The 13032-nt window shown below is 39.4% G+C and overlaps 1 protein-coding gene across 1 annotated transcript; it reads left to right on the top strand.

Moving 5' to 3' along the window:
• Positions 1-1720: 1720 nt before the first annotated feature.
• On the top strand, positions 1721-13032 carry slc35b1 (solute carrier family 35 member B1). The gene is made up of 10 exons (XM_036589700.1): positions 1721-1736; positions 2267-2596; positions 4101-4204; positions 4304-4434; positions 5065-5095; positions 5349-5509; positions 7495-7621; positions 10063-10169; positions 10844-10997; positions 12629-13032. The coding sequence occupies exons 2-10, from the start codon at positions 2475-2477 to the stop codon at positions 12679-12681; spliced, it is 990 nt and encodes a 329-aa protein (XP_036445593.1). The 5' UTR covers positions 1721-1736; positions 2267-2474; the 3' UTR covers positions 12682-13032.

Below are 13032 nucleotides of genomic sequence, written 5' to 3'. Positions count from 1 at the left end.
TTGCTGTTATAAAATATACTGACTTCTAATGTACATGTTAACACAAACTGGCTAGACCCCAGTAAGGGTTCGTTCATCCACTTAATTGGTTTTGCGTGAAATATTTGTTTCATTTACCACCACAGAACCCACAACCCCTTATTATTATTATTATTATTATTATTCAATGTAGCTTTTGACCACAGCAGTTTCATTTCTTGACTTTTTGGACCGAAGTCTGTGTTTCTTTATTTGATTAATTGGTCAGATGACAAAAAAGACCAATGAACTTTTTGTTGACAGACTTCTAAATTATAATGAAGATGATAACACAATTGTATACTTGATTGATATGTCATTTGTTTTATCCTGAACTGTTTTTGTAAAACTCAATAACTACTCTGAAGCACATACTTTGAATGAAAAGGGTTCTGTGTAATCTTCACATGAGTAAAAACTGAATATTTTCGTACTGCAAACTAAACGTAGCGGTCGTAACATCCAAAAGCACTGATTTCTAGTAGTTTAACCTCATAGATGTAATGCCTATACAGCTTTGCTGAATTTATTTTTGATATTCAGAGTGAATATTTTCTGCATTTTGCATCTGTATTTACTAGATATGACAGACAATGTCTGAACCCCTGTGCGTTTGTACAGTTAGTGTGTAGCATTTGTAGCATAGCACTAAATACAGCCAGTTGAAGTTCAGGTTTGTGTTTTTTACTCACTGTGTTTGTGTCATTGTTTTTGGTTGTGCTCTTTCTTTTTTAAATCAATTTTGAAATGTATGACAGCTCGTTTGAAATTCTCACTCTGATTTGTAGAAACCTTTGGAGAGAGAAAATGTGCCATCTGTTGCTAATATACTGCTGCAGACCACTACAGTAACAAGCAGTATATAAAGGCTATTTCTTTAATTGTACTGACATTTTAGGCGTGATACAAGAGTGAATCCCATTATGTGCCTAAAACATGACATAGAAAACTGAATATTGGATAAAAATTTGATATTTTATCCAGGTTTGGTTAGATTAAATATCAGTTCAACAAATTTGCAGGCTCTGTTCCCTGTTAGAAAGAACTGTAAATAAGTTGTCATCACAGCATCCTTTTTATGGCTGTGAATAATGTTTCTTTGAACATTTCTTTTTGTTTGTTCTCTGAAAAGGTTATTTGTAAAGTCACTTCACATCTTCTTATTGTTATTTTATTGACCAGCAGTGTCCAACTTCTTTTTGCCTAGATGACACTGCTGCAAATTGTTAAAAGTCTTGTTTATACTTTCAGTTTATGTTGTTGGATGATATAAAACAGTTTAAAAACTGCATGGCCACTGTTATATTTATTCCAAAGTCATTTTGACATGTGCATGTTGATTCATACTGAATAGTAAAAAGTAGGTTGTGAATCTGCACATTTGAAGCTGGTTATTCAGCACAGCCTGTTATAAACAGTTATTAGTGAAGTGGGAGTTTTTTTGCCTGACACGTGTAGTTTTGCTTTGGGACCCGAAGCCACGCCTTCGAACTGATCCCGGCGTTCTCATTGGACAGAGTCAGCCCTGTTTCGTCTTATTTGGACCAATCACAATCCTCCACATACCAAGACGTAAAACTTGCACGCGCGTTTTATTCGGAAAGGCCCGCTAAGTGTTTGGGTAGCTGCCTCAGTCTAACGCCTAACTCCGTCTACAAATCAACTCTGCAGGAAATGACCTGTTATTATTAAAAGAAATGAAGCAATAACTTGTTTAGGTAGGTTTGGTTACTGGAGCGAGTAAATAATGAATTAGTGATTCCCAGGGGCTGTTTCTGGGTTTCACATGCACTGAAAAACATGACCAGAACCCCACATTATTACTGAATTACAGCTGCGCGGTGCTGGAACTGAAATGATGCCACAGCTTCAGCTTAATGACATGTTTGTGCGCTTTGTGCCTGAGCTACTGTGAAACTCCCACAAGCAGGCTCGCCGTGAAGGATCTCCGGACTACCTTTGGTCCTACATCTCCTCTCGTCTCTCACGAGTTTAAGATGAAAACATTCCGCGCTCGCTCGCTGGTTTTCCTCAGATGAAGCTCTGTTAGACACGGGCTGCGGATTATGTCCACTTTCTGAATTAAGTGTACCGAGTCTCCGCTCTTGGAGGGGTTTTATGCAGCAGATAAGCCTTTTTTTTGTTTTTAGCATACCAGCAGGCAGCGGTTTCAGGATGCTGCAAGACACATGATACCGTTACTGTACTGGACGCAGCTGTCCCGCTAACACAGGGTCTGTTTTCTAAGTCAGGGATCAGTCCAGCCGGGAGGAGACAGGCGGTGAGGGCAGAGGGAAAGCCCCGTCCACATCCCCGCTAACAGCTCATCTCACCGCGGCGCCATTTCCGCCGTCCTCACGGCCGGTAGCGTGGAGCGAGACGCGGGCTTACGGCTTCCCCCGAGCGGATCGGCGGCAGTGTCTATCCCGGTGTTCCCGGCTTTACTGGACGACACTATGGTTGCGGGAAAAGGCGCGGTGAAGGGGTCGCTGTGGCAGAACGAAAAAGTGCGCTTCATCGTCTGTTTCTGCGGCGTCTTCGTCTGTTACTTCTACTACGGGATCCTGCAGGAGACGATGTGAGTGGCTAAGCTACGCTAACCTAGCATCTTATTAAATAGCTTAGCGGCGCTGGCTAACTGCTCTAAGTTAGTTTTCTGAGAGGTTTTAGCACTATTTAAGTTACTGCCATATGGTAAAAATCATTTAGGTCAACGTCTCTATCTTCAGTAATAGTTATTGCTAAAATATAAAATATTCATCACTGTTTTTTAAACATGGCAGGAATTGCAGTCAAACTGTTAGTGATTAGAAGTTTTGGTCAGTTAGCTAAAATGTTATTGTTGTTGTTGTAGTTGTTATTATTGGGTGATATTTGGCATGGTTAATGAGATGAGCGACAGAAACCAACCCCCAAAAAGACTAAATTGTAGTGAAAATGTACTTAAAAAACAAAGTGTACTTTTCCAACATAAGGCTTTAACTCTGTGAATTAGTGGTACGCTTAGTTTCGTGGTCATCTCACTAGGTTAGCTATTTAGTTATCCCCCCCCCCCATCAGAAATTTTTAGCAACTTAACGTGAATTTGAAATGGAGCTTCCTAAAGGGACGAACTAACACGCTGCTCTTAAGTCCCTTATGTGGTATTGTCTCTTAGGCAAGTGACACGTAACTGAAACCGTCAGAAAGTACCGGGGAAACCTAAGTTTCAGGACATCTGTGATAGGCTACCTTAAAGACATCACCAGTGGATGTAATATGCTGAAGGGGACGCTGCTCATGTGATAGATCTGCATTGCTGCCATAGTGGTATCTTATTTCACAAGCCTACCTATGCCCTTTGTACAAGTGTGCTGTGGATGTCTGAGCTCCAGTTTTGGAGCTGTCCAGCTTTCGCGTGTTATGCTGTGGAGGGTGTCTGGGAAAACTACTGTTGGACCTGTTTTTTTTTTTTTTTTAATGAAAGAGTTTGATGCAGTAAATAAACACTGTTAAAGTTTCACCACTAACTGCCAGTCTGTTTGGTCCATATGTGGAAACTAACTGTTTTTGCCATGTCACCAAAAAACCTCTAGCACATTTACTTGTATCCATCTATTTAGCATACAGCAGTTTAGCCCTCCCTGCCCATTCACACAAATATAAGGAGTGTTTCAATCCAGACTACATCTTAAATGAGGCATAAAACAGGCAGCCAACCAGAACAGAGATCATTTACATACATCAGTCTTTAAAGTGCACTAAGGAAAACAGCCTGTTTAATGGGAGGAAGGTTGGAAAATGGTGGTGTAAATTTAATTTTGTCTGTTTTTGGTACCTAAAGCCACACAAATGTTATAAGCAGACATAAATCCCACTTTGAGTAATCCCAACTCAGTCTGCTGTTTCCTTGCCTAAGGTTAAAGATGAGCAGTACTGATTCTTGCAATAACTCTTAAGCCTGGCCTAAAGGGTGTGTTGACCCTTTTCTGTGTATGTGAGACCATAACAAGCCACAGTTATTGCTTATGGTTACAGCTGGGCAAACCAGTCCTAGATATGCATCAGTCTAACTACCGTACAATGTCTTTATTGTGTTTCAGCACAAGAGGAGATTACAGCCAGGGGGAGAAAAAGGAGAAGTTTCGTTATGCCACTACTCTCGTCTTCATCCAGTGCATAATCAATGCTATCTTCGCCCGAATCTGTGAGTCCGCCCCTCATGTCACCATGCTACACTTGCTACATTTTCCTGTTTTTGTACTCATTCTCACTTTTCCCTTTCTCATTCTCCTCTGCTGAACAGTGATCCAGATTTTCGAGGGCTCCAGGCCGGACCACACGCGGAGCTGGCTCTATGGCGTGTGTGCGCTGTCCTATCTGGGGGCCATGGTGTCCAGCAACTCTGCTCTACAGTATGTCAACTACCCCACACAGGTCAGTTTTCTCTCTCTCTCTCTTTCTCTGTGTGTGTGTGTGTGTCTACCAGGCAGTCTGTCTAGCTCCATTATTGTGGACAACCTTTTTTGGTTTACTTTTTCTCTTAGTTCTCGTTCACCATTACACTCCTTATTGCTCAGTTCTGATGTTTTGCTCAGATCTGCTCTTTTTGCCTTGAGGGTTTACATTCATGATTGTAAAGGAGGCCATATCTGTCATGGATGTGAACAGTAGGGTTGGGTGGTATAATACAGTGTTTAAAAATGATGACAGTATTTTAGAATTGACATTCTGCCCATTTGTAAAATATATATATATATATAAAATTACTGTTAGATGGTTTACTCAGCCTACTCAGCCGCTACTGGTGTGCTGACTGCACTGAATAATGACAGTGATGCTCTCATGAGAAGTTTAATGTGTGTTTTTTTTTTTTTTTATTTTGTATTTTTTATTTAAAAAAGTTTTTGATAAGAAAGATTGGAAAATCAGATTTGTGCCACTGAAATGTGAATGTAGTAATAACTTTGTAATATCTAATAACAAAGAACATAAAACCAACATAACACTAATAATATGTTAACGTTGTGACTGTTGAATGTGAATCTGTCATTTTATTCTTTATAGGTGTTGGGGAAGTCCTGTAAACCTATCCCAGGTAAGAAAGCAGCTCTACAGTCTACAAATGCAGATCTATGGATGTATTGAAGTCTGAACTCTTCACTAATTTTCATTTGTACATTTGCTTTTATATGGAGCTTGTTTTAATGTCTCCTCAAGCGCAGTCTTAATCATTGTGCAGAAACACTTTGAATAGTACTTTACATACACATTTTGTGTAAATGTCTACTGTTTAATACTCACTTTTTCTTTCAGTTTACAACTTCAGAACTGTGTCTTTGTTTCCATAGTGATGATCCTAGGGGTGACCATTCTGAGGAAGAAGTACCCCATGGCCAAGTATCTGTGTGTGCTTCTGATTGTCACTGGTGTCGCACTTTTCCTCTACAAACCCAATAAGGGCTCCACCACCTCAGATGAGCATTTTTTTGGCTTTGGAGAAATGCTGCTGGTTAGTTTCTGCGCTGCTTCCATTCACCTTTTTTACACTGGAAAAAGGGCATGACTGTAGTACAGTAGTAATGGATCCAGCGGAAGTCAACATGTATGAAAATCGTACCTTTGTTTAGTAATAGTACGAACATTTTTCAAGAAGTAATTATGCAGCCTGACTTTCGAGGTTATATTTATATTTAAATTGATACTTTTTTACACTGAAAAACTTTTGAAAAACTTTGTGCCCTGCTCCAAAACTGGATCCTATCCTAAGTGGATTCTTTTGTGATTGCTTCAGCTGACTGCTGCCATTTTCCACAGTTGTTAGATTTCAGTTATATTATGCTGCAACAGAGAGAATGTGAAGTGTTGTGTTGGGTTGAGGCAAATAAATTTAAATTAAAGAAAGCAGTAAATGAATTCATTGAGACATCTTGGGCTTATAAAAACAAGAGCAGTCTAACTTCTGACTTGGTGCTCTGACATGTTTAGAGGGCAGTGCTGAGTAACGTTTGCTTATTTGTTAGCTATGTAGCTAATTCTAATGTTTTTAGTATGTATCCTGGCAGATTTAGTGTTTTTTTTGTTTATACTTTTTACTTTTTTATGTAAAGAACATGTAGCTATGCTTAACTCTACTCATAATTATTATGTGTAGCCATAGCCATTTGTGTGAGTGTGCATATTTTTGATTCAACAGTATAGCCACTGTTAGCTACTGAGTAAAAGTTTTTAGCCATTTTGGTCTTTTTAGGCTTTTTTTTTTAATAGTTGCAAACAATCAACTAAAAAGGCAATTAAATAATCAATCAGAATTAATTGTGTGATAATTAATTGTCAGCTAAAATGTGATGATCATCACAGCCCTACTTCTGTATAAAGACAGTGTGTTTTAAAAAAACATGAACTCATTCCCTTTTTGCTACATAGTGTGTGCTATATAGAGAACTGACTGGAGAATTGCAATGAAAAGGCTGAAAGATTTAGCATTAAGAATTTGAGCAGCATGACTATATGGCAACCCACATTATATAGTGGACTGTTTCTGTAATAAGGAGTGATTATGACTGCAGCTCACCTGTGTTTCTGTGATTTATTTAGCTTTTGCTGTGTGACGTGTAGAGATGCACAAAAAAATTCAGCCACCAAAAATGGTCAAAAAGTAGCACCTTCAGCCGAAAGAGAAAAGGCTAAACATTTTGACCAAATTGACCACATTAAATATGCGAACAATGAAGTGTTGAAATCTGACTTTACAAATCATTTTATTGGTAGTGAAAAACTGACTAAAAATGCAGTTTGTTCCCTTTCCAATGAGATGAAGTTAGCCTTGCAGCTTTTTCCAGCTTTCCAGCTTCTTATTTGAATTTATCGTTCCACCCTAAACGGTGAGGCAGCTACATTCTGGGGCCTGCGGACACAAGAATGTAACTACTACACTATTTAAGGTGGAACCGAAAATTCAAATAAGAAGCTGCCAAATACAAAAATAACTTCAGCCTCGCTTTCTTGTGCCAGTCTTCATAGACAATTTGAGCGGCAGCAGATAAACACTGTAATTGTCGGCTGTGTGGAACTATTTCCCAGTTTCATTAAGGGATGTTTGATAAGCGATTTGTAATCATTGTTCATCAAGAGGGGGTACAGCACCCCCATTCTGTTTGAACACGCAACGTCCTGCTCCTTATGCAGAAAACAGCAAAACATCAGAAGCAGAAAGAAGAGTCCTTGCTAGCACAACAATGCCATCTTTATTCATAAGTTTTGAAATGAAAACAATGACAAAGTGCAGATTTGATTTTAAATTTAAAAATAGCCTAAAAGATAATGGCCTTCATTGCCTTGGATGACCAACCTTTCTCTTTTCTTTTCTTTTCCTTTTGGGTCAGCTTTTTTGGTTTTATTTTTCAGCCCAGCATGTCCTGAATTTCGTTTTCCGTTTTGGCAGAGAATTTTAATTTTGGAGCAACACTAAATGTGTTCTGTTCTCTGTGCGTGCAGATTCTGTCTCTGACCCTGGACGGTCTGACGGGGGTGGCTCAGGATCATATGAGGGGGCGGTTCCAGACAGGAGCAAATCACATGATGCTGAATGTGAACCTGTGGTCCACGCTGGTGTTGGGCTTGGGTATGTCCCTGCAATGCAAGAATTGTCATAAATTTGCACAGTTCTACATTACTAACCTAACTGGGGATTTGGACTATGAAAAAACATTGACATGGATTTTTATCATCTGTGTCATTTTACTGTTGCCCTATAATTCTCCATAATTTTCTTAGAAGTATTTTTAAATGTTTATGTAAAAACAAAAATTACATACACAAAAAGATATATGTTCAAAAAGTATAAACAGTGGTTCATATGAATAAACACTGTAATTCTGAGATTATATTCTATAACATGTAATACACGCTGTCATTCTGACACATGATGGCAATAATGTGTGGACATGGAGGACAAGAGACTTTGGGGGTGCTAAGTTTAATAGTATATATTTGGGACAAACATACCCCAGACTATATATGTATTATACAAACGTATGTATTGTACTTGTGTTATTGGTCATACTCGTTTTTAATTAGCTAGTTTGCTTATCTACAGTGGCACAATGTAGATTACAGTCACGAATGACAGTGACAAAGTGCAAATTTAATTTTAAATTTAAATATGGCCTAAAAGATAATCTAATTCATTGCCTTGGATGAGCAACTGTTCTCTTTTCTCAAAAATGAAGATTTTTTGATACATACTGTAACCTACATACTGTAATAATTATAGTTTTATGAATTTTGTACCATCTATTGTTTATTGGTACAATATAGATTACATGCGTAATGCAGTTCAATAAGGAGTTAAATTTATAAACAAGTGAATTTTAACTTACTCCTCAGTATCATACTGGTCAGACGACTATAAATAAACCCATCCACTCTAATTCGCCCTTGCCTGAGTTTGAAAAAATTAGGAGGCCTAGAGGATGATTGTGAGCAGCTCTTTGAAAGCACGGTGAGAAATGCTATGGCCTCAAGGTCAACACGGGCATGTACAAATGAGGATGCGCCAAATGGGACAGGCTAAATAGAACTTTGAATGATTGTGGTGAAGAGGAATTGAAGAAAGAATGGTAGTTCGATTTAGCTGATTAATTCAACTATTGTCCAAGTGTTAATAAATTACATAAATAATCCTTAGTTGCAGAAGAAAATAGAAAAAAAAACACAGGAAAAGCTGTACCAGAATGCAGATAATGCAGATGATTGCATTGCAATTCAAACCAGGGCCACCAGAACCTTGGGGTGAGTGGGCGTGACCCACCACTTCTCAAAGTACTGGGCGATAGTACAAAACGCTAACGTTAAAAAAATAATAATCCCCCTCTCCCTAAGATGTTTCCCAAACAGTAAAGCCTTCGTGATTTTGTGTTACGTGAGAGGAGCTGCAGCTCACCTGTCGACCTTTTTTCCTTAATGCGGTTCGTTTTGCCTCGTGCAAACCACTCCACCTGTGCTCATTCTACAACAAAGAACTGAGCAGTGGTCCAGCCAAAACCACAGGACTCTGAAACAGTAGGTTTTTATCCCACCAATTTTGGGGGCATCGGGGGCATGTTTTAAGCATAGTGTGAGAATCAAAGATGTGCACCTACACTCTGAGATGCAGCTCTGTTCCTCAGATGTTGGGTTGGCCTCAGGCCTGCTGTTGCCCATGTTTCCCAGGAGGGGGAGCCATAGCTCCAGCGTATATTTAGCTTCGCGTTAAATGTAGTGTTGAGGGCAGTGTTAAAGGGAGCAGTCCTGCTGGTGTCGGCCAGCTGGTCAGACTGTCTCGGATGGGCCTGAGAGGCATCTGTTCAGACACACGCCTGTTTTTAATCTTTTAGCTTCTCACACTTTAATCTCATCACACACTCCTGGGGTGAAAAAAGAGATGGAAATCTCAGTGTAACTGCCCCTGTTTATTAAAGTTTTTAAAAAGAGACTTGGAGCCATGCGGGCGGAATAGGAAAGAGTTTTCAGCATGCAAGATAATAGAGATTGAGCACAAGTACAGGAAACAGCTTGTTCAACTGCCAAAAATGTGTAATATCATGAAGTGCAAGTGCTAAACTAGTTTGCAAGAAACGCATTTTTCAACTTTCAACCAGTCATGACATTTCAGCTGTTGATAACTGTAGTGCTAACCAGTTGTTTGTACATGTACTGATGACACAGTGCAATATTTATTTTTAGATTTATAACAGTATACATAGCTAAAAACCTGGCTAAAAATAAGTTAACTGCAATTTGAAAACTGATTTCTTCTAATGGTATTTGAGAAGCAGCACTTGACATTCTTTTAGCGCAGAGTAGTGATTCATTAATTTTATTAATGCAAATATAAAGCAAATGTCATCTGATACTGGAAAATGGAAGATACTGTGATATAGAATGTTAATGATTCCTCCCAGAAGTGCAGGATTTCATTGACGGATGAAAACCTCCAAACACAATAAGAGAGGCTTGTTTCTGTCAGATTTGTAGGCTGTGGAGAGTCAGACCTGTAAATAGTCTCTGTGTCTGTTCCTCCAGCTGTGTTGTGGACAGATGAAGTGTGGGAGTTTTTGAGTTTTGCTGATCGCTACCCCAGTGTCGTCTACAACATCCTGCTCTTTGGTTTCACCAGCGCTTTAGGACAGGTACTTAACTCTCTCTCTCTCTTTCTCTCCTGCTCTTTCTTGCCCTCTCTCTTGCCCTCTCTCTCGCTCTCTCTTGCCCTCTCTCTTGCTCTCTCTTGCCCTCTCTCTTGCTCTCTCTCTCGCTCTCTCTCTTGCTCTCTCTCTCTCCTCTCTCTCTGCTTTTCTTGGTCTATATTTGACTCCTTTTGTTTCTTTGTCTTTCTCTAACTCTTTATGCTTTCTGTCTCTCTTTCTCTCTCTTTCTGTCTTCTCTCTGCCCTCAATTTCTTGTTTGCCCCCTCTCCCTCTCTGTCTTCTTTTTCTCTCTGCCTTATTTCTGTCTTTCAGTCTTTTCTATCACTTATTTTATCTCTCTCTCACTTTTCTCTTCTCCCTCCTTTTTCTCTGTCTCTGTCTTCTTTCACTATGTCTGTTCTTTCTCTCTCTGTCTCTGTATTGTCTTTGCCTTCTTTTTCACTTTTTTCTCTCTCTTTCCCTGTCTTTTGCTCCTTCTGTTTCTTTCTATTCTTTTTTTCCTCTCTCTTTCTTTTTTTCTTTCTCTCTGTCTCATACAGCTATCAAGCGCGTTGTCAACACATTTAAACATTAATTTGTGAGATATGACTGCAGTTGCCAGTAATGCTGTATTAATGTTTCATCAGAGTAACTGTGTCTTCTCCTTCATCCTCTGTCAGACGTTCATCTTTATGACAGTTGTGTATTTCGGACCTCTGACCTGCTCTATTGTCACAACGACGCGGAAGTTCTTCACCATCCTGGGCTCAGTGCTGCTGTTCGGAAACGTCCTCACTCCCATGCAGTGGCTCGGAACCATCCTCGTCTTCTCAGGTGAATGGACCTCTTTGTATTTTTTTCTTTTCATTCTGTTTATATGGTTCATTTCTGACAGAAAGAAAGAAACTTTTTCTTTTTTCTTGGGCAGTGCTGGGTTCCCACCTTTCCTTTATCTTTCAGTGGCTTTTTAAATTAGGCCCTATTTGTGCCTCTGTTTCTTTCTCAGTAATGAGCTGTCTCGCTCTCTCTTGTGCTCTCCTGTTCACTCTCACTCTTGTCAAGCTTCAGGTTTAAGGGCTTAGGTTTGTTCCTAATCCTATCACGCGGAGGTGTATAGTCTGTGCTGCATTTCAGTGTGTTCAGTAGCTTTATGAAGGGTCATATTTTAAGGCTCCTAATCTAGGATCAGTCTTTGCCGGCATGATACTAATTAATGTGATTGAAAACGAATGAAGGAGCTGATTCCAGATCATCGTTTAAAGCGATAGTTGGGCCAAAAATCTAATGTACAAAATCTGATATCCCTATATCCCCTAGTGTGGTCACCCAAGACGTGTTTGAAGTTTTCTTCTTTAGTTTTGTGCTGGAAGGCTAAGGTAGCTAACAAGTAAGGCAAGCTGATAGCAGTCAGGATAGCATTGTGTAAAATGCATGCCCTAGTCATCACACATTGGCTTCAAACTGCGTAATGTTGTTAAGCAATTTCAAATAGACTTGCTTATGTTGTTTCTCACACTTTATCTACAAAAATGTTGTATAGCTAAATACAGTAGTAGCAGCCCCCCTTGAATTTTGTCTGTTCTTTTGTCATTTGTCAGAAACCATACAAGTGAGTCTATTTGAGATTACTTTACTATCCAAGAGTGTGCTGGCATGCAGTTTGCACCATGCTAACCTGGTGGCTATTAGAAGTGGGCAATATGATAATAATGGCTAGTATTACTGTGATAAACTCCATCACACTAAGCTTTTCTAAGTATGTTGTGGATATCATCAGTACTTGTAGAACAATGACTGTCCGTATAGTCATTATAAAGAGAGCATGGTTTGTCATGTTTTGCTGAATTTACTGTTGCGTAGTATGTAAAACAGTGAACAAAAACACTTGTAGCAACAATTTTGACACGGGTGGCACGGTGGCACAGTGGGTGGTGCTGTTGCCTCAAAGCAAGAAGGGTTCAGTTCCCCAGCCGCGCAACCAGAGTCTTTTTTGAGTCCAGTGAGTGCAGGGATAACCTCCAGCACCCCCTGCGACCCAGCAGGATAAGTGGCTTAGATAGGGAGTGTCTGTGTCTGTGTGTGTGTGTTGTGTGTGTGTGTGTGTGTGTGTGTTTGACAATATAGTATAAATGTGGCATTACTGGTGCATTTTTAAACTTGACAAACATCAGAAAAATGAAATATCATGACATTGTAAATCATGAAAATGTCTAGTATTGTCTAAGTATTGTAATATTAGATTTTTGCTGTATCACCCACCCCTAGTGGCTGTATGCTTCCATTGCTTGTTAGCTACGTTAGCCTCTGTGGTTCCAGTGAAAAACCTAAGATGACAACACCAAATGTCTCTTAGCTGATCAACTACATTTGGGTTGAGGGGATATTGTGCAGACTTTTTTGACCAAGCTGTCATACAAGCAGAAACCTGTAAATGGATGTCATCACTTGTGATCTCTGTTTTTCAGGTTTGGGGCTGGATGCTACGTTTGGAAAGGCACCCAAGAAAACGACACACTAAAGCACAAAGAGAATGCATGAGTTTGTTCAACTCATGGACAGTAAATTGAAGAAGTGATCAATTTCTATTGGTGCATTACTCTCATCAGTGGCTAAACTTAAAGACATTTCTGTTATTCTTTTATGGGTAAATTGCTATTGAATACTGTATATCACTCTTATTTAACAGAGGGCCACTAACAGCAGTGCAATTGTCCACTCATGAATCATACACACAGTGGCCATAACTTGTTTTAAATACCTGAAACTAAAGGGACTGAGAAATATTGGGGTTAAGTAGTCAGAATACTGCACAGACAGTCATATAATATAACAAAAGTTTGGGTGGCCTGATTAAATTACGTTTTTGTTG

This window comes from Colossoma macropomum, unplaced genomic scaffold, assembly GCF_904425465.1.
Source record: "Colossoma macropomum unplaced genomic scaffold, Colossoma_macropomum, whole genome shotgun sequence".
Lineage (NCBI taxonomy): Eukaryota > Metazoa > Chordata > Actinopteri > Characiformes > Serrasalmidae > Colossoma > Colossoma macropomum.
The sequence above is the reverse complement of the archived record's forward strand: the minus strand, read 5'-3'. Positions and strand labels throughout refer to the sequence as shown.